This window comes from Pristis pectinata, chromosome 3 (genome assembly GCF_009764475.1).
Source record: "Pristis pectinata isolate sPriPec2 chromosome 3, sPriPec2.1.pri, whole genome shotgun sequence".
Classification (NCBI taxonomy): domain Eukaryota; kingdom Metazoa; phylum Chordata; class Chondrichthyes; order Rhinopristiformes; family Pristidae; genus Pristis; species Pristis pectinata.
Genome location: NC_067407.1, coordinates 42,675,037 through 42,699,033, shown reverse-complemented (window position 1 = coordinate 42,699,033; position 23,997 = coordinate 42,675,037). Strand labels below are relative to the sequence as shown.

Below are 23,997 nucleotides of genomic sequence, written 5' to 3'. Positions count from 1 at the left end.
CCAACCTGCAGCCTGTCCCCTCCAAAATGGACCCTTTATTGTTCACTAATTTACATCCTGCGAAGATTTATACTGGTCGAGCGAAACAAAATGCGACCTTAACCGTTCGTTTTAAAAAAAACACGTTTACGCGCTGATCATTGTCAGTCTGAACTGTAATAAAAATAAAGTCAAGTAGTTAAATGACGAGGCGGGCGTTCTCGGCAGACGGCTCGTTGGGACCTGGTGCGAGAAAGGGCGCCAAGCTCCGTTGCTAAGCGGGTGAGTGTGCGGTTTGGCGCCGGGGCAGGGGCTGGGGTCCGGACACGGTGCCGTGAGGCCTCGGGGGTCGGAGGAGAAGGGAGGACGATGCATATGCGAGGCTTGTCCACCGGTTTCTGCCCGAGAGGGAATGGCGGAGAAACTAAATGAGGGAGAGAGAAAGGGAGGGAATGGGGACGAGAAGGAATGAGGGGAGGGGGCGGGGAGCAAGAAAAATCCTTGCATCGCTTGGCCTTGGGTCATCCTAAAGCGGGTTTACAAACGATAAAGTTCTTTTGCACTCTTGCCTCTGTTGTAGAGAGTAGCAAGATAATGAGTGAAAGGAGGAAAAGAGCTTGGAGAGAAAGTAGTGAAAATTAATTCCTTGTTCATGTGTAAGTGAAATGCTTTTTTAGAGGTGTAATTCACAGGTTGAATTCATTGACGTTTGGAGATGGCGTGGGCCGTAGCTGGGCATTCCAACTGGATCACTGATGAGACGCTAACATTTCGCGTTCTGTTTGGATATACTTAAGATTTACAGCGAGTGCGACTAAAGCTTATTCAACTGAAGCACTTGAGCTTCAGCTGATGAATGCTTGTGCACAGCATGATATGAAATTCCTATTACAAAATATCACATCATCTAACTTGAATAAATAGCATTTGTAACTACAATCACATACAACTCTTGTGATTCTACACTATTATCATCCTTAGAATCTTCTAAGCAATAAATTAGCTCCTCCTCTTCCTGTTGAATGTGCTTCTCTTTTGTAATCTTATCTTGAGTCATAAGGTCATCGTCCATGTGTTCATTAATGACAGCCACCACTATATTGGCCCTTTTTGCCTTTTTTACTATTTGACGAATATCCATTCTTGTGAGTATTAAGTTCTTATAGACATTGTTAAGAAGACTTCAGTCTTGCAACAGGCTCCATTCCTACCTCTGGTCATTTTTTTTGGCCAAGCAAGGTTCTTTATGATGACTTGCCCTATCTGCCACTGAAACCCTCATTTATGCTGTTGTATTATTTGTGCTATTCTTATTTACTCTAATGTTCTTTGTAATGGACTTTCCTACGAAAACTGGTCCAGACCTCTGTTGTTGACATCTGACCTAAACTGAGCATTTCTAAACCATTAGGTCATTTGCTGTACTGGCTGCCTTTTGTGTTTCCTCAACTGAATCTATCAGCATAACTTTTTATTCCCCTCCATACGCTTGTTCAGTCTATCCAACCTGCTTCAGCCACTCGTTGGTAGCCAGTTCCACATTCTCACCACCCTTTGGGTAAAGGAGTTTGTTCTGAACTCCCTGTTAGATTTCACAGTATCTTTCTTTTATTGATGGCATTTCACTTATGCTCTTGCTCATAAATGGAAAGATTTTGTTTGTGTCCATGCTATCAAAATGTTTGATCGTTTCAAATGCCTATTAGATCTCAGTCTTTTCAAAAGAAACCATGCTCTTCCTGACATATATGAAATCACATATCTGGTAGCATCATTGTAAATCATCTCTGCGTCTCTTAATTGCATCTGTATCCTTTTTATAAATAATAGCAACCCAAATGGTGCACAGTATTTCAAGTGTGATCTACCAAAGGTTTGGTGCAGGTTTAGCATAACCTCTGTACTTTTCAATCGTATCCTTCAAGAAATAAATCCTAGTGCTTGGGTTGCTCTGTTTAGAGTATTGCTAACCCATGATGTAACTTATTGAATGTACTTCAAGGTCCTTTTGCTTCTTTCCCCTGCTTCTCCCTATCCAGGCTCACAACTTCCAACCAGTGACCTCCTCATTCTTCCTAACAGAATATACTGCCTCACATTTACACACAAGGTGCAGGAGGAACTCGAGACCTGAAGCATTGACTGTTTATTTCCCTCCATAGATGCTGTTTGACCTGCTGAGTTCCTCCGGCACTTTGTGTGTGTTGCTGCAGATTCCAGCATCTCCAGAATCTCTTGTGTCTGCCTCATATTTTACCTCTGTTGAGTCTCACCTGCCAATTATTTTCCAATTCTGTAAACTTACTAATGCCCCCTTTCCTCCCCCAAAAAAGTTGATATCCACAGATTTAGAAACAGTTTTCTTGTTTCCAAAATCAAAATCATTAATGCAAATTAGGAACTGCAGTAGTCCCAGCACTGATCTTTGTGGAACACCTATATCCATCATCTTATGAACAGTTATCTCCAAATTCCACATTTTTAATCTTGAAGCCAGCTCGCAATCAATTCTGCTATTTGAACCTGAACTCTGCATTCTCTAACTTTATTCATTAGTTTATTATGGGGTACTAAGTCCTAGTTCCTTTGAAATTCTTGGTAAATTTATATCCATTCAATAAGATTGATCAAGTTATTACCTGTCTTTTTGTAATCCATGCTTACTATTCATGAATATACTTTTTGTTTCTAGACGATTTTCTATTTTACTTTAGTAGGGGATCCATTAATTTTCCCAGCAGTAATATTATGTCGACTGATGTATAATTCTCTGAAATGTTCTATCCCCCTTCTTAACATATAGGTATTACGTTAGCTAGCTGCGGGTCCTCTGGCACTGAACATTTTCTAATGTATTAAGAAATGTGCTTAATAATGCTTCTGTAATCTGTTCCCTATATTATTTTGAAATGTATGGATGTCGTCAATCCAAACTGGTATTTTTATACTCCTTCTGTTTGATTAGTTTTTAATGTATCCACTTTTTCTATTTTAAATGTACTAATGTCATTACTATCATACAATGTCATATTCGCCTGTTCTGTCATAGTCACATAAAATTCATTGTCCCTTCATGGAATGCTGAATATATCATCTAAAAGTGAGCAAATAGAAATAACATACCATTACTTCAGCTCATATGATGTTTTAAACTTTTAAATATGAGTTGAAAATTTATATAGTGTGTAGTTAAAGTTAAAATCAGTGGTAAGTTTTTGTCAGTTTAGAGCATTTTCTTATAAGACGTTACACAATGAAATAGTGGAAATCATATTATTGCTGACAAATTATATAATTTAAGCAACTCGGAATTACCTTATTAGGCTGTCAAAAATGAAACTTGTTCAAATTGTTTGTTTTAAATGTATATTTTGCTGCCTGTTCTGGCAAATAAGTTATTCTATTAATTAATGAGCTTAATTAAGCACCCATTTAAATGCCAGGTGTCAACTACAAAGAATTTAATACTGTCACAATACTCAATGATGTCACAAAGTAACATCAACTGAGTTTTTGTAAAACAATACTTATTGATTTATTTTCAGTTGAAATTCTCTAAGCAAAATATTCTTTTACTGCACTCAGTACTTGTGATTATAGCAGGCAGTACTCCTGTTTTCCTGTTATCTGAGATGGGATTTGTATATTTGACATGGCACAAGGTTGGATTTGGGTTTCTACTGAATTTAATAGATAGTAAATTTGCATGTTGATCGTTTCCTAAGTTAATTTTCACATTGGTTTCAAAAAGCAACTGAACAGAGGTTTGTAACAGGCTTTAAACAGTTCATAATTCACATACATAACTAGCAGCGTTATAGCTCGTATTTATTTTAATCCACCAAGTTTATTTCTGTTTTCTAGTGAAGAGGATGCCTGGCCTTGTCCAGAATGAGTGTAACGGAAGGGGGAGCCCTACCAAAAGAAAACGGCTTTCCCTTAAGTTCTTTCAGAAAAAAGAAGCCAAACGAGCACTTGATTTTACTGAGAAGCAAGAAAATGAGCACAGTCCTTCAGAGCCAAAAAGGCTAGATAAGTACGATGCCCAATTTACTACAGCTAAAAATTCTACAAACTAAAATTTGTAATAATCACTATCATGTTACTTTTTTTTAATCAGGATACAGGAAAATTTGACATACATTGAACAAAGAATATATGAGGCTACATCATAAATATGCCTTCAGGTGTTAAATATATGTTGTAATAATAAGGGAACTTTCTAGATTATTTTGAAGGTATCTGCCAGGTTGTGTCACTTTTTTTCTTCTTGAACTCCAGCAGCTTATCAGTACAGATGGTCTCTGGAATCATCAGATAGAAATGCTGAGGCACAGGAAGAGGCTATCTGGGTCAGTGAATCCCTGCCAGCGAGCATACAGTCATTTCCACATCCCACTTTCTTTTTCTTAGCTTCGCAAGTTATTTTCCCAGAAATGCCTATCCAGTTCCATTTTGAAAGTTTTGATTGACTGTCTCCACCATCCTTACAGGCAGTGAGCTACAAATTAGAATCATTATGTTTTCTTAAAAATTCTCTCATCCCTTGGTTTCATTCAACACTCTGAATCTGCGTTTTCTGGAGCTTGAATATCTGCTAATGAAAACAGCTTCTCTCTATTTAAAGTCAAAGTCAAGTTTATTGTCATATGGACAAGTACATGTATGCACAGGTGCAATGAAAAACTTGCTTGCAGCAGCATCACAGGCACATAGCATCAGATATACAACATTCACAAGGAATTCTATCTAAATCTGTTGTGATCTTGTGTACCATTATTGCACCTTTCAACTTTTCTTGTTTGAAGGAGGACAGCTCAGCTTCTCCAGTCTTAACTTTGTAGTTGATCCTCAGTTGAACCATTCTAGTAAATGTTTTTTGCATCTTCTAAAGGACCTTCACAGTCTTCCTGAAGTGTGATGATCAGAATTGGATGCAGTAGTCCTGTTGTAGCTTAGTAGTTCAATAATAGATTCCTGCTTTTGTACACTTGTTCTATTAATGTTTAGGATCCCATATGTTTTTTTCAACAAATTTCAACATGATCTGCACTTTTAAAAGTTTATGCACTTGTGCACACAGACTCCTCTGTTCCTGAACGCCCCCCCCCCCCCCGAACTGAACTATTTAGTCTATATTGCCTCTCATTCTTTTTGCCAAAATGCATCACTTTGCATTTAATTTCATCTGCTAATTAATTCTGCCAGCCTGCTTATGTCTTCTTGCAGTCTATTGTTGTCACTAAATAGTTACAGAATGGAAGGAGGACTTTCGGTGCATTGAATCCACATCAGCTCTTTGCCAGAGCAATCCAGCTATTCCACCTTTGCCTGACCCCTCTCCTTAGCACTGCAATTTTTTTCCTTTCAGATACTACCCAGCTCCCTTTTGAACACCACAGTTGAATCTGCCTCTCTACTATTCCTGGCAGTGCAGTCCATATGCCACCCACTCACTGAATAACCAAGAAAATATTGGTTCTTTCACCAGTCATTATACTGTGTCTTAATACTTGAAACCTTTGCCAATGGGAATAATGTCTCTGTATCTACTCTGTCTTTGATCTTTGTGACTTCAAATGCCTCCATCAGATCCCTTCACAAGTTTCTCTGGAGCAAGGAGATCAACCCCAGTTTCTTCAGTAAATCCACAGAACAAAGACCCTCATTTCTGGAATCATTTTGATAAATCCCTTCTACCCTCTCTTTCAACTTATAACATATCTCCTAAGGTATGGCACCCAGTGCTAGACAGAATATTCCAGAGTGGCCGATCTATTTTGTTTTATAAAGGTTAGCTACTACTTCCTTACTGTTGTGCCTTTTGCCTGTTATTAAACTACTTTTTCTCAACCTGCCCAGCCACTGTCAAAGCACTAAGCAAGTATACCTCCAGATCTCCATGTTCCTGTCTTTCAGAATTCTCGTATTTTCAAATTATTTCTTCTAGTTATAACTGTTTCCCCTCTTATTCTCCCTACCAAACACTTCACATTTACCAGCATTAAAATTTGTCTGATATCTATGTGCCCGAGTCATTAATAAAAAGATGCTTGGCACTCTATTATGTATTTCTCTCCAGGCTGAAAAACAATGTTTGGCCTTCAGTTTCATGTAACTGAGCAAATTTTCATACTGCTAAGGCCACTTTTATTCCTTGGTCTTTCATTGTGACAAGCCTGTTAGTTAACATTTTATCAAATGCCTTTTGTAGTGTATATATGCGACATCAAATACATTTCCCTCATTGACCTCAGTTAATCAAAAAAAAACTCATCAAATTAATTTGCCTTTAACAGTTCAATGGTGGCTTTCTTTAAATTAATCAGCCGTAATCCAAGTGCTAAGTCTGTCCCTGAATTTTACTCGCCCCTGAGGTTACTTTGGTTTGATCTGATTTGAACTGGGTTTATCCCTGCATCCACATTTTCAAACAAGAGTGGAACATTTGGAATTTTCCAGTCCCCGAGCATCACCCCGACTCAAAAAATGCTTGGAAGATGATCGTCAGGGCCTCTGTACTTTTCTGTCTTACTTCCCTCAGAAACTCATCTTTTGACCAGGTGACTTATCCATCTTCAATACAACTAGCTGTTCCAATATATCCTCTATAGCAATTTTTAGCCCAACTTGAAGGAATCTCATCATTTGATGAGACCATAGGGGTACTTTCCTTCATGAATTTTGATATAAAGTTCTCATTTACTACCTCATTCGTGCCCCATGCCTCCTTGAGAAGATTTCCTTTTTTTTGGATTAACCCCATCTCCTCTTTAAAAACCCTTTTCCTGTTCACATGCCTATAGAATAGATTTGGATTCCCTTTTCTGTTTGCTGCCAGCCTTTTCTCATGCAGTCTCTGGCTCTCATTTTAACTTCCCCTCCTGAACTTTTTGTAAACACCCTGGTTCTCACTTGTATTAACAACCTGGCATCTATGCTCTTTTTAATCCTGCTGTATTTTACTCTCTGATCATCTGGAAGATAGAGGGTCCTGTATCCCCTCCCAGTTTGGTGTCATTTGCAAATCTGAAATTTTACTCTACACAAATGTGTATGAAATGCATATCCAAAAAACACAGTGGTCCTCGCACTTGCTCCTAGTATCTCTGCTGGAAAAAAAAACAAAAGTTTATGAGTGTTTTCTATCACTGATACTTTTATTCTGTGACCCTCATTTGCTAACCAGCCTTTGAAAATCCATATAGATGAAATTCCTTTCATTCAGCATTTTCACTGTTGTCTCATCCCTGCTACATGCAATGCTCACCTGCTAATATATTTGCTCAAATGTTGGCTAATGTAGCAGAATTTGAAGGAACAGCTGTTTGATTTATTTTCAAACAACATTTTCTTTAAATTCTTGCAATAATCAATTTAAATATTCACAAAACATCAATTTAAGTATTCACAAAATTGTATAATATGCACCAAACAAGTTCATATTATTTTTGTAATCAAAGCAGATTTGTATTCTATTTAATAAAATATAGTAAATCTAACCGAAATTAGCCATCTGTACAACATTATAACGTTGTAGAAACTCAAGTTTAAGTCTGAGGGAGTGGGCAGCAGAAGGAAGAGGAAGGCAATGAATGAACAAGTGGGAAAATTAGTTCTTCTGATTGAACATTGCTGGACTGGTTCACTCCTGGACCAGAAAGGACTATCTGTTGAGTTGATCCAAATCATGTTTGGAATCAAAAAAGTGTGTTCAAGTAAATGGGGAATGGTTAACAAATCTGCACATTTGAGGCCAATCCATAAGGTTCCTTTATAAATAAGCAAAGTGAGTCAGAGAATCTATTAACTTGTATGGGTTTATAGTTTTCTTCCCCATCTAATTTTCTATAATTATTCTGAGTTGATTGGTAATTTCTGCAAATGCTTTTCAATTTTCTCCAATTCTTTAATTAAATTCCAATGGCCAGAGTTGAAAATGTAATTTTCCTTGCTATGATCTGTAAGCAGTTCACTTTTCATAGTTCAGTTATGCTACCTGGCAATTAAGAAATAACATTGTATTTTGAAAATATAACCAGTGTTCCTCATTCTCCTTTTCTTCACATTTTCATATTTAAAATTGCATTAATGAAGGAAATGTTTAAAATATTTTCTATGCCATGTCAAAAATATCAGATTAGCAGACTGCATGGTGAGCAGTAGTATTCAAATAACTGAGCTGATTTTATGTGATCAACCCACATGTGACATTTATACTTCCCATTCTTTTGTCGGTTCATGGTTATCATGCATTTACCTTCTAGTGTTGCACCTAACCATTCTTCCTTTTTTTTACTTTCAGAGTAATTTATTTTAATGTAATCTGACTTTGACCAACAGTTGCAAGATCTTTTTTGTTCAAAATTGATTATTGTTCTGATAACCCAGTATATAATTTTTCCCCCATCTGCTCAAATTTAAATAGATGTGACAAGACTGTTTCTGGAGCCCAGCTGGTAGCTTCTGCAGTTGACTATGAAAAGAGAGAGGAGCTTCTACCATTTGTTGGCCTAAACAATTTGGGAAATACATGTTACCTCAATAGTGTGCTGCAGGTAAAGTATTCTGATCTTGGTAGTGCCAATTCCTGGAAACGGCTTCATTAGTAGAATCAGTCAAGTTGTATTTTTCACTTTCTGATTTTGTAACTAATTGGGAAGCAACTATTCTGAAATATTGTGGTTATTTGGTGGTACTTTAATTTGAATACATGAGTTTTTAAGTCCCTGTTAAATTGACTAGCTTCCAGTGTGCATTATTATCTTCATGACTTATAAACTGCTATGCCAGTCTCAAAAATGTACTTTTAATTTAAAAAAAACTCAACATTACTGAGATCCCCATCAATCCATTTGACATTAGAAATGAATATGAATTAGGTGAAAATGGTCATGTTTAGTTCTGAAACAGAACCTTGGTAACCAAAGTGAGTACCTTTTAGTTGTTTAAATTCTTGGATCACACCTCGCTTTATTGGGGACTACATGCACATTTATTTTCATAAATTGCTGTTTTTCAGGTAATTCAATGTTCTGAAATGCTTTGGGGAACTTCTGATGAATGTAATGAGCAGGTGGTGTTACTTTTATTCTGTGCTTAGTTTTTTGATGAGCAGAGAAAAAGACCTGCAGTTCAATCAATTCCTTTAGATTACTTTGGCTTGTTTCTGAAACACTTATCCTTTCAGCCCAACCTGTCCATGCTAGCATTACACTCCACTCAAGCTGGACGGCTTCACACATTTTAGAAGCTAGGAACCTTAATTACCATTAATGCTTCCATTTTCAGTATTCCCCTTGACAAAAAAATTTAAGCCAATAAACAGCAGTGTGATTTCTTCATTTGTCAGTGAGAAAATGAAAGGCCACAGCTTTCTAGGTACTCAAAGAAATTAAGGTGGGGGGGGGGGTGTTGGTGGGTGGACATTGGTTAGAAAGTAAATTTATAATGGAAAGTTAGAATCTGCCAAAGATTAATTGTCTATCAGCTTTGGCTCAAATGGTAGCACTCTCATCTTGTAAGAATGTGAAGGATCCCGGGGAACTTTTCTGAAGATAAGTAGGGGGGTTGCAGAGGGATGTTCTTTTCGTAAACAAAATGGTTAGATAACCACTTTTAATTATGTGCTCAAATAGGCTGACAGTTATTACATTTCACCGTTTGTAAAGCAATTCTGGATGTCCTTGGATCTTCACACAGATTACTTTATTGAAACAGCTGATAAAATATTTTAAATTCTAATTGTTTGGTAGATTCTAAGAATATTGAATGTTACAGGACTTGGATTAGATGGCTGCTGATGAAGGCTTGATGAACAAAGTATGTTATTGTGCTGTAATGTGTGAATCTATTTAGCAGTTCATAATGAGTGATTTTATGCTGACAGGGGTCCTTGTGTAAATTCAGACTATTGTCACAGTTTGTTTAAAATATTTTTTTAATAATTAGGTGTTGTATTATTGCCCTGGATTTAAAACTAGGATGGAATTTATGTATGACATAATCACCAAGAATCAAGAGATGCTGAAGAGTGAGGAGGATCCCAAAACAGACCAGGTAATTCAGAATGAAGAAAAACTTGTATGTTATTAGGCTTAAAATGTTATGCAGTTATTAGGGCGTTATAATTTGCTGCTATTATCTGTAACTATAATAGGTTTGTTTACTAGTATTGTGTCTTCAAAACAATGAATTTCTAATATATCGTCCACTGGCAACGCTAAAAACACTTAAACTGAGTAACTTTCAGACCCTTAGCACTAGATTGCACTAGGTGGTATCTTAAACCAGCGTGCAGTAGGAGAAACAACATAGAGGATTCTAACAAAATAAGACTCGTCAAAGTCAGTAAATTAGAACAAAACTGCTATAATAAAAAGCACTACGCCTTTTTTCAAAGTAATGTGAACATGTAAAGAAGATTAATGCTGTAGAAGAACAGCAGTTAATCTTAGATAAGTTTATCCTGACAATTGCTGGATTTGAAAGGTTGAAACCAACTAAATTTAGAATTACATTGCTGACCTGTGAATGCTTATTTGCTGTAGGACATAACAAATGGTCGAGAGGAATTGCCAATTTGCCTAGAGCTGATCTGCAACTTGCATAGCTTGATTGTATCTATGGAACAGATTCAGGCCAACTACCTTCTCAATGCTGAGAATTACACAGAGGGAGACCTTGCTATTCAGCCTAAAAGGCTGATGGGTACATTGAGGTAAGTTTTTAAATGCAACAATAAATTGTTAACAACATATGAAAGGGAAAAAATACATAAGTTAGATCTTGGTGTTAAAGAATGTTGTATGCATAGGGTGATTAACTATGACCAAACATTCAGGCTTTGAGTACTCTTCCACAATCACTGGGTACTTTGCCTTTCATTAATTATCTTAACTATCAGAATCTTTGCCAAGATCAGAACATGTGAATATTTGTTCATGTCCAGGTGAACTTTCTGAACTATATGTGGTAAAATGGATTGAGCTGTGGACCATTGTTGCTTTTCCTATTCTTACCTTCATGCCACTTATCTTGATGATGACTACAGAATCACAATATGACTCCATGGCCATGTTTCCGTCATTTAGTAGCTTGCTTAAAATAGCCACTCTTCTTTCATGAGCCCAAAAATCATGAGTCTGTCCTTTTCCTGTTAACCTCTGCCTGAATTGCACTGGTAAGTTACTCAATATCAGAAACAGATAGGAAACTAAGATTGTCAATTTTCTCCATTCTAAAACATCCAACTCATTTTTTGCATTGATTTGTAATGCTCCTGAAATTGTAATCGAATAATTCAGTTCATCATTGTAATAGAATTCTGATTCATCTTTGCCAGTTATATTGAGGTATTATGCAGAATTTTGTTTACTTAGCAAATCAAAGTAGTCCTATTTTTAGCCATCAAAGTTATGTGGAAATGGTCTGCAACAAAGTGACATGTTCAAAAAAGTTATTTATTCTCAGTGATCAGTTGTAATAAACCCATGTTTTTGCAATGCAGACTAGGAGTTCCATGTTATTGCTCATGCTAAGGCTAAATACAGAAGTGTCATATTTCTGTTGGTGAGCCAGCATTCAGAGTACTGAGTACAGTTTTGGTCTCCATATTTAAGGAATGATATATTTGTGTTGAAAGCAGTGCTAAGAAGGTTCACTAGGTTGATTCCTAGGATGAAGGATTGACAAAAAGTTTGAACAGATTTTGCCTATACTCTTTGGAGTATAGAAAAATTAGTGGTGACCATACTGACACGTATAAGATTCTGTGAGGGATTGATAATATCTATACTGAGAGGATGTTTCCCCCATTAAAAGAGTCTAGGACTAGGAGCAGAGTTTCAGGACAAAGGGATTGCGTAGAGATGAAAAGGAATTTCTTTTCTGAGGGTCATGAATCTCTGAAAGTCTCAACTAGCTCTAGAGGTAGAAGTTTGACAAACATTTAAACTATAAGTGAATCAAGGGGTTGGAGAGAGAAAGTAGTATTGATACCAAGACTGGATCACTCATGATCTTACTGAATGGTAATGCAGGCTTGGTACCAATTCTCCTATTCCTGCTCCTATTTTGCTTCACCCGACCCCTCTCAATCCCCAATTCATGTTCATTTTAATCTTTATTTATTGGGATGGAGACATCACTGGCAAGCCATTATTTATTGTCTGAGATTGTGGTGATGAATCACCTTGAACTGCTGCACATTCTGGTGTTGATATTCTCAAGTGCATTTGAATAGGAAGTTCCCGAATTTAGACTCATTAAAGGAATATTGATATGTTTTCAAGTCAAGATGTTATGTGACATGGAGAGCGGATGATGATCTCAAGGGCATGTTGCTGATGACCTGGTGGTAGAGGTGGATTCAGGAGTTGCTGTGCATTGTACTCCAATAACCTTTGGGTGACATACCAAAAGTCTTTTGCAAACCAAATCTACATTAATTGATTTCCATTCTGTATTCTAGTTGTTAAAACTACCAGATTTGTTTTCTGCCTATTTTGGTTACTTTTTCTCAAATGTTTTGTCATGTTATCAACAGGTTCTTGTATCTTCCTGGTAACTGATATGGATGAACATTAGCTTTTTACAAGTGTCACTAGGCTGTTCAGTCACTGGAGAATTTCAGTCATCATTCCTTTAATTGTATATTTAATAGTGGTAGCTAAAATGTAGTTGTCTCACAGCTCAATACCATTAAACTCATGTAAGGTAACTCACTTGATTTCAATTGAACTGGCAGCCAATACAGTTGAATGCATATTACAGTGACAGCCAAAAATGAATTTCTCCTTCTAAATGTTATACTTTATCACATTTTAAAACAGCTTTATATTTTAAAGTTAAAGTTTTAATTTTCAGAATCAGATTTATTATCACTAACTTGTATGAGGTCCACTGTCTTGTCTCTTTTGAAGATTGTAATCCTTCTCGAGTGCATGACTTTGGTTTAATGTAATGACTAAGTCACATGAATAAGATTATTATTGCACTTGCTGTGTATTAACAGCACAAGTCCTAGTTCACGACAAAAAGTAAATTGAGATTTGAATAAAATAATACAGCCTGTCCACAAAATAATATATAAACTTTCCACATGTATTTTAGAGAGCTGAATCCAATGTATGATGGATATCTCCAGCATGATGCACAGGAAGTTTTGCAGTGTATTTTAGGATATATCCTAGAAGCTTGCCAGTTATTAAAGAGTCAAACATCTGCTGAAGAAAAGATTGACCCTGAGACACGTGTGGAGAATAAAGTGAACAGGCCCACTGAAATCTCAAACGTCAGAAATATTGTTGTACAAGACAACCATGAAATGCCTGATCTGGAGAAAGAGGAAACACTAAAGAAGAAAAATGGAAAAAGAAAAAGTGTCACTCAAGCGGGAAATGCCATGAAAAGGTCTAAATTGCCAAATGATCCAAAAAATATAGAAGGGAAGCGGCAAACAAGAGGGAAGAGGAAACCTTCAGGAGACAATATTGAGCAAGAGCCTGACACTGATGCTAACAATATATCTGAAAATAGCACTGCTGGCATCATTGCCCAGAAAAAGACACGACTTGGGTTAAGATGGCTAAAACCTACAGTGAACCAGCCAAGTATACTTTCAAAATTCTGTAGTCTTGGAAAACTGACATCAAATATAAGCACCAAAGAACCAAGTAATGATGATGCAAGTGGATATCAGCCAAATTATACTATAAATGAGGACAGTTCAACCAATTTCCACTGTTGTTCATCAGGCTGTGCAACCCAGTGTATTCAAGAAATCGCCAGTGAGAAAAATCAAGACTTGTCTGAAATTGAAGACATGAGCACAAGTAAAACAGGTTAGTGAGTCTGTAACTTCCATTCAGTTTTTTTTCTTTTTGAGCCAAACTAGGATGCAGAAAATCAGGATTCATTGATTCCCTCAACTGACATCTCACAATGCCAGTTGTAAGACAGACACTTTTTCTAATTAAATATTCTTTTGTATAGTGCCATTAGAAACATGATTATTATATAGAGTTTAAGAGGGCAAATAAGATCCTGGAAAAAAGGGAAAGCTATGAGATGCAAGTAAGTTGAAAGTTAACAACAGGAATAGGAGATGGATGTTGAGATCTTATCAAAAAGCCATCCAGACTACTGGATGTTGTTGGATAATATTCCAGCATACTTGCAATTGACATTTTTTAAACGTTACACAGTACAGTAGTATAACAAATTTTCCAGTGAACCTGGTAAGTTTGAAGGGAAACCACCAGGTGAGTTTAAAGGGACTGGGAACCAAGGACTGGATATGATGGGGAGTGTGAGAACCAAGGCCCCTTTAAGCGAGATGTCAAACCATCAGGATTTCTGAATAGTTAGATAGTGGATTACTGGTCAGCCAATACTGTACAGATGGAATTTATTTAAAGTTGCAAGTGCAGGGTTGGGATAAAATAGCCCTTTAAAGCTTTTTGATATTTATTAATTTTCCAAAACATTTCCTATATTAAAAAAAACTGGGATATGACTGATGAAGGTGACACTGGTCAGTATCTTATAGAAGATGCAAACTACTTATTCCCTTATTTGTACAACTATATTTCACACAGCATACTTTTAACACTTGTGGACAATTCAATCACTTTTCCCTGTTAGTATAATGATTTGGTACATTGGCAATGTAACTATTAAGAGGGAAAAATATCTTCATCTTTATCGGGTTTATAATTGTGGCCCTCAGCAGAAAGTGAGACATTTTGAAATGTAATGCTTTTGTTGTATCTAGATTATAAAACAACATTCAAAGTTGTATTTGAGCTTTAGTGTTTCTCTAGTTTTTCTTTCACTTCGTGATCTACTGTTGTGATTTGTACTTGATGTACAGACGAAGTACTTAATTGCCTTATTATTGTATATGTTATGATGGGATTTGTATGTGGCATTCTGTGTAGAGTATACTTCTCAATGGTTCCTACCACTCATTACTTTTATTCATAATGTCCCAGTAAACAGTTTGGTTTGTTGATATCTGTTCCAATGCATAAAACAAAAAAGATATTAAACATTCTGGCAGGCAAGTGTGCAGGAACTTTTTGTAACTTCTGGTTCATTTGCAAAAATTTCAACACTTCGCTCCACAGACACACAGCATTTATTTTTTACGAACTGTGATTTTAACGGTTGCTTTTTGTTTGTTTAGAGCTGTCTGGCTTTGAGCTGATGGATGGAATGTTCCAAGGACAGTTAGTTCTGAGAACACGATGCTTGGAGTGCGAGTGTTACTCTGAACGAAGAGAAAATTTCCAAGACATCAGTGTACCTGTACAAGAGAATGACCCCAAGGAGAAAAGCTCTGAGAGTAAGTTATTAAATAGATTTTTACTATTACGGTAACCTGGAAGTGACTCAATGTGCAATTAGTAAATGCAGTGCATAATTTTCCATTGGTTCAGCATCCAATAATAAATGCTACAAAAGCAAAAAACTGCATGTGCTGGAAATCTGAAATAACAGCAAAAAATGGTAGAAGTTCTTAGCCTGGTGGGGAGAAATTGTTGACTGCCCTGCTGAGTATTTTCTCCTTTTATCTACTTGTCTTTTACTTCTGCACTTAGGAAGGGTGGTGGTGGAGAGGTATTATTCTGCCTGGAGGTCTGTGACCAGTGGTATTCCACAACAGTCAGTGTTGGTACCTGTATTGTTTGTGATGTATGTAAATGATTTGGATGAAAATGTAGGTGGGCTGATTAGTAAGTTTGCATACAACACAAAAGTTGGTAGAGTTGTGGAAAATGTGGTTATCAAATGATTCAGTGGGATATAGACCACTTGGAAATATGGGCAGAAAAATGGCAGATGGAGTTTAATCTGGACAAGTATGGGTATTGCATTCTGGGAGGTCAAATGTAAGAGGAAAGTATACAGTAAATGGCAAGACCCTTGAGGGCATTGATGTACAGAGAAATCTTGGGATTCAAGTCCATAGCTCCCTGAAAATGGCAACACAAGTGGGTAGGGTGGTAAATAAGGCATACGGCGTACTTCAGTCAGGGTGTTGAGTATAAAAGTTGGGAAGGCATTTTGCAGCTGCATAAAACTTCGGTTAGGCCACATTTGGAAGATTGTATGCATTTCTGGTCGCTGCAGTATAGGAAGGATGTGGAGACTTTGGAGAAAGTGCAGAGGAGGTTCACCGAGATGTTGCCTGGTTTAAAGAGTATTAGTTATAAGAAGAATTTGGACAAGCTTGGATTTTCTCTGGGGCATCGAAGGCTGAAGGGCAACCTGATAGCATATAGAACAATGAGAGGCATGGTTAGGGTAAAAATGAGTCTTTTTCTCAGTGTAGAAATGTCAAGTACTAGAGGCCATAGATTTAAGGTGAGAGGGGATAAGTTTAAAGGAGATTTACAAGGCAATTTTTTTTTACACAGTGGTAGGTGCCCTGGAATGCACTGCCAAGGGAAGTGGTGGAAGCAGGTATGGTAGTGGTGCTTAAGAGTCATTTAGACAGACAAGTGAAGAGACAGGGAATGGAGGGATACAGTTTAAATGAGCATCATGGTCAGAACAGACATTGTAGGCTGAAGGGCTTGTTTGCGTGCTGTATTGTTCTGTGATATAATAAACTTACCAGCTATATACTTGAGTGGAAAGGAAGCTTGGGATATGGGGCCCAAGAAAGTTGTAATAGAGTGCAGCAAACATCACCTGGTGAGCCAGATGCTGAACCATTCAGATTTCTGAATAGTTGGATATTGAATTATTGGAATTTTACCAATTGATGGATTTGCAAAGGTTATTTGATTAAATTACCATGCAAATGGCCTTATCATCAAGGTTGAAACCCACGGAATAAAAGAGGCTATAATGATATGGATTTTAAAAACAACATTGTTTTAAGTAACAAGAAACAATTGTGTTGAAAGTTTTTCACAGTCTGAGGTCTGGGAAATATACAGTAGAATTCCCCAAGCATCAGTACTGGGATCACAGTTTTTCTTCATCGCTTACTTATTTTACAGCGCTTATTGGAGTTGCCTTTTAGCCCATCTGGTACAGGGCTACTCCCAGCAGAGCAATCCTATCAGGCCCATTCCCCTTTAACATTCTCTCTCATGTGCTTTTTTGTGTGAAGAAATTTCTCCTGTGACCCCTTAGTTTTGGATTCCCTTTGATATTACACTGATTTGACAACAGCTGGAGTATTGAGTCCAGTTTTAGGCACCATACTTTAGGAAAACTGCAAGTGCTTTATAGAGGGTTCAGAAGAGATTTTACTAAAACAATTCCGGGGATGAGTTACTTTAAAATGTGCATAAGCTGGCATTGTTCTTGGTATTGGAGGCTAGAAGGGAATCTGGTAGAGGTTTTCAAATTCACGAAGGGTATAGATAAACTATTACCATTGGCAGAAAGGTCAAGAAACAACATAAGGTTAATGGCAAAAGAACCAAATATGAGGGCTTTAAATGCAGCAAATGGTTAGGATCTGAAAGGTACTGGCAGCTCTAGCAATCTATACGAATACAGTTTTAGCTTTCAAAGGAGAGCTGGACAAGTATCTGAACGAAAAAAAATTTCAGGGCTTATGGAGACAGGAGGGGGAGTGGCACTATTTGGATTGTTTATACACAGCTGATAAGAATTCAACAGACCAAGTGGTCTCCTTCCACTTTGATGCACTGGGGAGGCAGTGCTGTGAAGAATCTTGAGACTGATTCCAGGAATTATAGGGCTGAGTTACAAGAAAAAGTGGAGTGACTTTTGTACTTGCATAATTCCATGTCTTCCAGTATCACCAGAACCAAAGATGGAGATTAAAACATTGAAGTGGGCAATATCGCAGTTCGCTTCAGTGGAAAGAATAGTTGGTGAAGACAAATATTTCTGTGAAAACTGTCATCATTACACAGAAGCTGAACGCAGCTTGTTGTTTGACAAGATGCCAGAAGTTGTAACTATCCATTTAAAGTGCTTTGCAGCATGTAACTCGGAGTGAGTATGAAAATTAATATGATTTTAAAATTATGTAATCTGATTTCCACCCCCCTCCACTCCATCTGCTTTAATTTACTCTTTGTATTAAATATTTTCCCATCATTTTAGACTAAAAACTAGAGGGATAGCAGCCCGACATTCCTGTGTATTTATTTTTAAGAATATGAACAATTCCCCTGTCCACGGGTGGTGTGATTTATTCATTTATTTTTCAGGATCTGGCCTTTGCTGGTCAGGTCAGCATTTACTGCCCATTCGAATTGGTGGTGAGCTGCCGTCCTGATCTATTTCCCTTTCTTCTGGTGAAGTTATCCATGCAGGATGTTCCAGGATTTCAACCGCCTGTCAGGATATTGGTCCCCCTCCAGTTGAGGTATAACCCATCCCTCTTGTACAGGTCACCTCTGCCCCAGAAGAGTTCTCAGTGGTACAGAAGTCTGAATCCCTGACCTCTACACCAATTTTTCAGCCACGCATTCACTTTGCCATATCCTCCTCCTCTTACTCTCACTAGCCGATGGCACTGGAAGTAACCCAGATATTACTAGCCTTGAGGTCCTGCTTTTTAACTTCTTTCCTAGCTCCCAATATTTACTCTTTAGGATCTCATCCCTTTCTCTACCTATGTCATTTGTGCCAACATGCATGACTTCTGGCTGCTCACCCTCCCCCTTGAGAATGTTACATGCAGAATTAATGCAATTATTACAATTTACTGGAGTTGGACAATGAATTTAACACACCATGCTGTCTAGAAGAGTAGAAGTATCAATTTATGATTGTAACATTAAAATGTAATGCAGTGTTTTTATATATATTTTTTAAGAAAGTGTTACAGTTTGTGGCCAGCATTGGAACACTGGTATTTGCTAGTCATCTTGACGAAGCTCCCCACAAAAAAATCCAACCATTTTTCAATCTTTAGAGTCAGAGTTGTAGAATACAGAAATGAGCCCTTTGGCCCAACTCATCCATGCCAACCATGATGCCCATCTACACTAATCCCATTTGTATATGCCTTTACCACTTGATCTAGCAGCTTGTTCCACCACCATCCTGTGTGTGAAAAAACTTAGCCCTTGGATCTCCTTTAAATTTCTCTCCCCTCACCTTAAGTTAAGCCCTCCATTCCAGACAACATCCTAGTGAATCTCTTCTGAAATCTTTCTAATCCTACCACATCATTCCTGTAGTGTGGTGGCCAGAACTGTATACATTACTCTAAGTGCAGCTTGACCAATGTTTTGTACAGCTGCAACGTGACATCACTACTCAATACCTTGGCCTCTGAAAGCAAGCATGACGAATGCTGCCTTTTCTACTCTTTCTACCTGTATTGCCATTTTTAGGGAGCTATGATCTTGCACCCCAAGGTCTCTCTGTATTATCCTGAGATCCCTACCATTTATTGTACATGTCCTGTTATTATTTGACTTCCCAAACTGCATTACCTTCACTTGTCTGGATTAAATTTAATTGGCCATTCCACCTAACTTTCCAACTGATCTATGTCCCACTGTATCCTTGCACAATCTTCTTCACTAGCTACTACTCCACCAATTATTATGTCACCAGCAAACTTACTAATCACTCCACCATATATGACAAACAACAATGGTCCCAACTCCAGTCCCTCTGGTAAACCACTAGTTACAGACTTCTAGTCAGAAAAATACCCCTGGACTACTTGATGTGGCAGCTTGTTCCATATATCCACCACTCCACAGCTCCAGTGCCCTCTTCAAATTCACCAATGACACAACTGTTGTTGGATGAATCACAGGTGGTGATGAGTCAGCTTACCGGAGTAAGATAGAATACCTGGTTGAGTGGTGCTGCAACAACAACCTCTCACTCAACATCAGCAAAAGTAAAGAGCTGATTGTTGACTTAAGGAAGGGCAAACATGCACCAATCTCCATTGGGGGATCGGCAGTGGCGAGTCAGCAGCTTTAAACTACTGGGCATTAACATATTGGATGACCTGTCCTGGGCTCAGCATGTAGATGCAATCATAAGGAAAGCACGCTAGCATCTTTACTTTCTTTGGAGGTTAAGAAGGTTCGACTTGTCACCGAACACTCTGACAAACTTCTACGGATGTACTGTTGAAAATATCATGACTGGTTGCATCATGGTCTGGTCTGGCAATTCAAATGTGCAGGAATGCAAGAAGCTGCAGAGAGTAGTGGACTCAGTTCAATACATCATGGGCACATCCCTCCCCACCATCGGTAGTATCTACAGGAGGTGCTGCCTCAAGAAGGCAACATCCATCATCAAAGATCTCCACCATCTGGGCCATGCCATCTTTTCATTTGGGCAGGAGGTACAGAAATCTGAAGTCCCACACCACCAGCTTTAAGAACAGCTACTTCCCTTCAACCATTCGGTTCTTGAACCAATCAGCAAAACCCTAATCACTACAACTTAGCAACACCGATCACTTTGCAGTAAAATGGACTTTTGTTGTTCTAATTGTTTTTTTTCTTGTAAATTATATACAATTTTATTTTTTGTGAATGTTGCTTATATAATGCTATGTTCCTTTGATGCTGCTGCGGGTAAGGTTTTCATTGCACTTGTGCATATGACAATAAACTCAAATTTGATTCCCCATGTGGAAAAACTTGCTCCTTGAATCTCCTTTAAATTTCTTGCCAGTCACCAATTTGCCCTCGTCAATTTTCTTAGTTACCTGCTCAAAAAGCTTGATCAGATTTGTGAGAGAGGATTTCCCCTGCACAAAACCATGTTGACTCCTCCTAATCAGCCCCTGCCTTTCCCTTAGGATTTTTTCCAATAATTTCCCTAAACTTGATATAAATCTCACTGGTCTGTAGTTTCCTGGTTTATCCCAACTGCCCTTTTTGAAAAAGGGAATATCATTAGCTTTCCTCTGTGGCTAATGGAGATGCAAGAATTTTTGTTAGAGCTTCAGCAATCTCCTTTGCTTCCCAAAGCTTCCTGGGATAGATTTCATCAGGTTCTGGGAATTTATCCACCTTTTAATGTATGCCAAGATCTCTCAGTGCTTCCTCCTTTCTGACACAGATGTGTTCCAGAATATCTGCCCCCCACCCCCCCAACTCTCCATTCTCCACATCCTTGTTCCTGGTGACTAGTGATGATAAGTATGCATTTAGGATCCTGCTCATATCCCTTGGCTCCACATTATAGATCCAGCAGTGTAATATTATAGAAAAAGTGTATTTTGCTTTCCAGTATGTTGTCTGAGAATTAAGATCTCAGCTGCTAGAGTTGTTGCTGTCAGGAGTTAGTTCACAGGGATAGCAGCTGTGAAGCCCGATTCTCAGAGCAGGGCACACATTTTTAAACATTATACTGTGCTACATAAAAATTGAAATATGATTAGAGGCTGATGCATCACAAACTTCACAAAACCCTTGTTTTCAACTATTCATGTGAAGACATTGCACTTAAAATATAATTTTTGGGCCAGATAATTTCTAGGTTTAGTAAGTCAGTGAAAGTTAAGTTATAACTCATAACAAAGGGTAGGAGTTTAAGAGTATTTTACAGCATAACCAGTTCATATGCATCAGCTTGCATCAATACAAGTGAATTCACTTTAATACCATTTGTAGACTGCTACAAATGGAGGCAACTGTAGTGGTATAATACTGAATCAACGACAGAAACTTTGTAACTTCTATGAAAATGTAGAAAACCCTAAAATTGCTATTAGCTTCGTGCAGTAATAATGGTGAATGCCAGTTGTTTCACCTTTTGCTGATGCAAAATCTAGACCTATATCGTTGCCACTCATGGTATCTTCTTATTTTTAGATTGGAACCTTATGGCAATCTCTCAAAAGTGAATACTCCCTTACTGACTCCTCTTACACTTTCACTGGAAGAATGGAGTACTAAAGAGGCCAATGACAGCTATGAACTGTTTGCAGTAGTCATGCATAATGGGGTGAGTATTAGTAGTGGTCATTACACAGCCTATATAAAAATGACATATTTTGGCAGTCGAGAGATGCCCAAAGAAGAATCTGCATTGAACTGTGCACATGGTGTGAAACAGGAATCAGTCACTGAAGAACAGGCAAAAAACTCTGTTTGTTCACATGAATATGATGATGGAGAGATATCAGTTAAATTAAAAGGAAACTTTCAAGCAGCAGCATCTGGTAAAACTACAAAGAAGAATGCAGAAAGTGTTGGGCTCCTGGGTGGACAAAAAAATTTGTCCAGCTTTGATCTGTATGCCTCCAAGAACAAGAATGACCCTGAAAAACCTAGATTTGCACTGAAAGAAAATGACAAATTGGACTCTGTTAACTTTGAAGACAAATATAATTGCTTCAATGACCAAAGCAGTTTTAACAGTCAACATGGAGTACCAAAAACTGGGAGGAATGCCCCAGAAAATGGGGTTCCTCCAAGTTGCTGTAGTCTGCAGGAGTATGAAGGAAAATGGATGTTGTTTGATGATGCTGAGGTGAAACTCACAGATGAACAGGATTTTCTCAGCTCACTTTCTCCATCAACTTCTTGTGCATCAACACCATATCTGTTGTTTTATAAGAAAATGGCAAACCCATAAAAATGCACCTGGAGAGATTGCTATAAATAATTTCACCATAGCATATCTTTCACTGCTTGTTATGTAATATAGAGAATTATTTTCAAACCTTGCTAGTGAAGTTTCATGAATCAAGCATAATCAAAACAGTCTGATAAAATAAGCCTTCAAATTAGTGTTTAAATATGAAAAGATTGCAGGCTCTAAACTTTTGAAAATTAACACAAGTACACTATTCACATAGATGTTCTGTGCAACATATACATTCCTTGTCTCCCTGGGAGATGACCTTGATTTTACAACTCTCCTCCACCCCAATTTGTTCAAAGGTGATTTAAAATCACCACAGCCAAGTGTAAAACACCTTGCCATATTTATAAAATAGTCAAGAATGGGATCAGCTACATTTTAGAAGTTTGGAAAATGGTGGCGGGCAGAGTTTGACCTGAATTCCTCCACCCCTAATACTTCCAGGTACCTTTGAGGCAGGTGCTGTGTCACTCAGTCTACCTATCAAAGTTAAGTGTGATTACTGCCAGATATTTGGTATTTCTCCTGCTTCTACTTTGTTGGCTGAGGTCAACTCTGAACAAACCTGAACGAATCTACTAAATTCTAATCTTGGCACTTCTGCTGAGTTGTCTGCTTAATAAAACCACATATCATTTAAGAGTTTATAATGTCTTGCTCTTAATTCAACCATTTGATGTAGACATAAGACATTATGTAACGTTTATAATTTCTTCTTTGCAATAATACGGATGATGATTGTAAATAATATCCTAAGAAGGCCCTTTCTTTCTGGATTACCTTCTCAGAAATTCTCTACATGTTTGAGAATATGTACATGAAATCTGGAATATAGTCACTGATTTCTATTTTCTTAAGCATTGTATTATAAATTAGTTATGTAAATAAAACTTTGTACAAAATTACTTTAAAGTTTAATTATACAACTAGTGTATAGTTTCTAAGGTATTCTAAAAGCTGTCCTATTAATTTGCATCCAATTTGTAAATGCACTTAAAAGGTTGTACATACACCCCACTGGTCTTTTAATAACATTTATTTGAATTGATAAAGCCTGCATGCACATATCTATTGTGTCTTGGTTCTTTCTCATTTTTCACAAGTGATGTGTTTAGCATAAGGTGGAGACTAAACAAGGTCTGATCACTGTCCTAAATGGGTATCAGTAAACCAAGGCAGCTTTACTGCCACAGGAACTAATGGTTTTTCACAGATGTTCAATTCGCAACAGCTAATTAAAAACAAAAGTCATTACCACAAATCTGATACTGTTTTTTTTTACTTTAACATTGACAATTCTATCTTCAGTTTAATGTTTTTGTGAATTGTATAATTTAAGTGTTGTGATCATAAACTGTTTTTGATGGTATGGGTTGGTGTAGTTATGGGCAGAATACTGTTTACTTCTGATTTGAAGCTAGCCCTGGATACAACTTACTGTAG

At 37.5% G+C, this 23,997-nt stretch overlaps 1 protein-coding gene across 3 annotated transcripts; it reads left to right on the top strand.

The window, feature by feature from the left end:
- The first annotated feature begins 132 nt into the window (after positions 1–132).
- usp1 (ubiquitin specific peptidase 1) lies at positions 133–23,986 on the top strand. 3 transcript variants are annotated; one of them, XM_052010961.1, is made up of 9 exons: positions 133–261; positions 3,844–4,015; positions 8,408–8,537; positions 9,931–10,038; positions 10,530–10,699; positions 13,093–13,823; positions 15,170–15,328; positions 17,766–17,967; positions 21,780–23,986. In XM_052010961.1, exons 2-9 carry the CDS (start codon positions 3,852–3,854, stop codon positions 22,543–22,545), a joined length of 2,430 nt encoding a protein of 809 aa, XP_051866921.1. In that variant the 5' UTR covers positions 133–261; positions 3,844–3,851; the 3' UTR covers positions 22,546–23,986. The 3 variants fall into 3 exon arrangements, with proteins under 3 accessions (XP_051866921.1, XP_051866920.1, XP_051866922.1); XM_052010960.1 differs by lacking the exon at positions 133–261 and adding an exon at positions 490–635; XM_052010962.1 differs by lacking the exons at positions 133–261; positions 3,844–4,015 and having other exon boundaries at positions 8,414–8,537; positions 9,963–10,038.
- Positions 23,987–23,997: the final 11 nt, after the last annotated feature.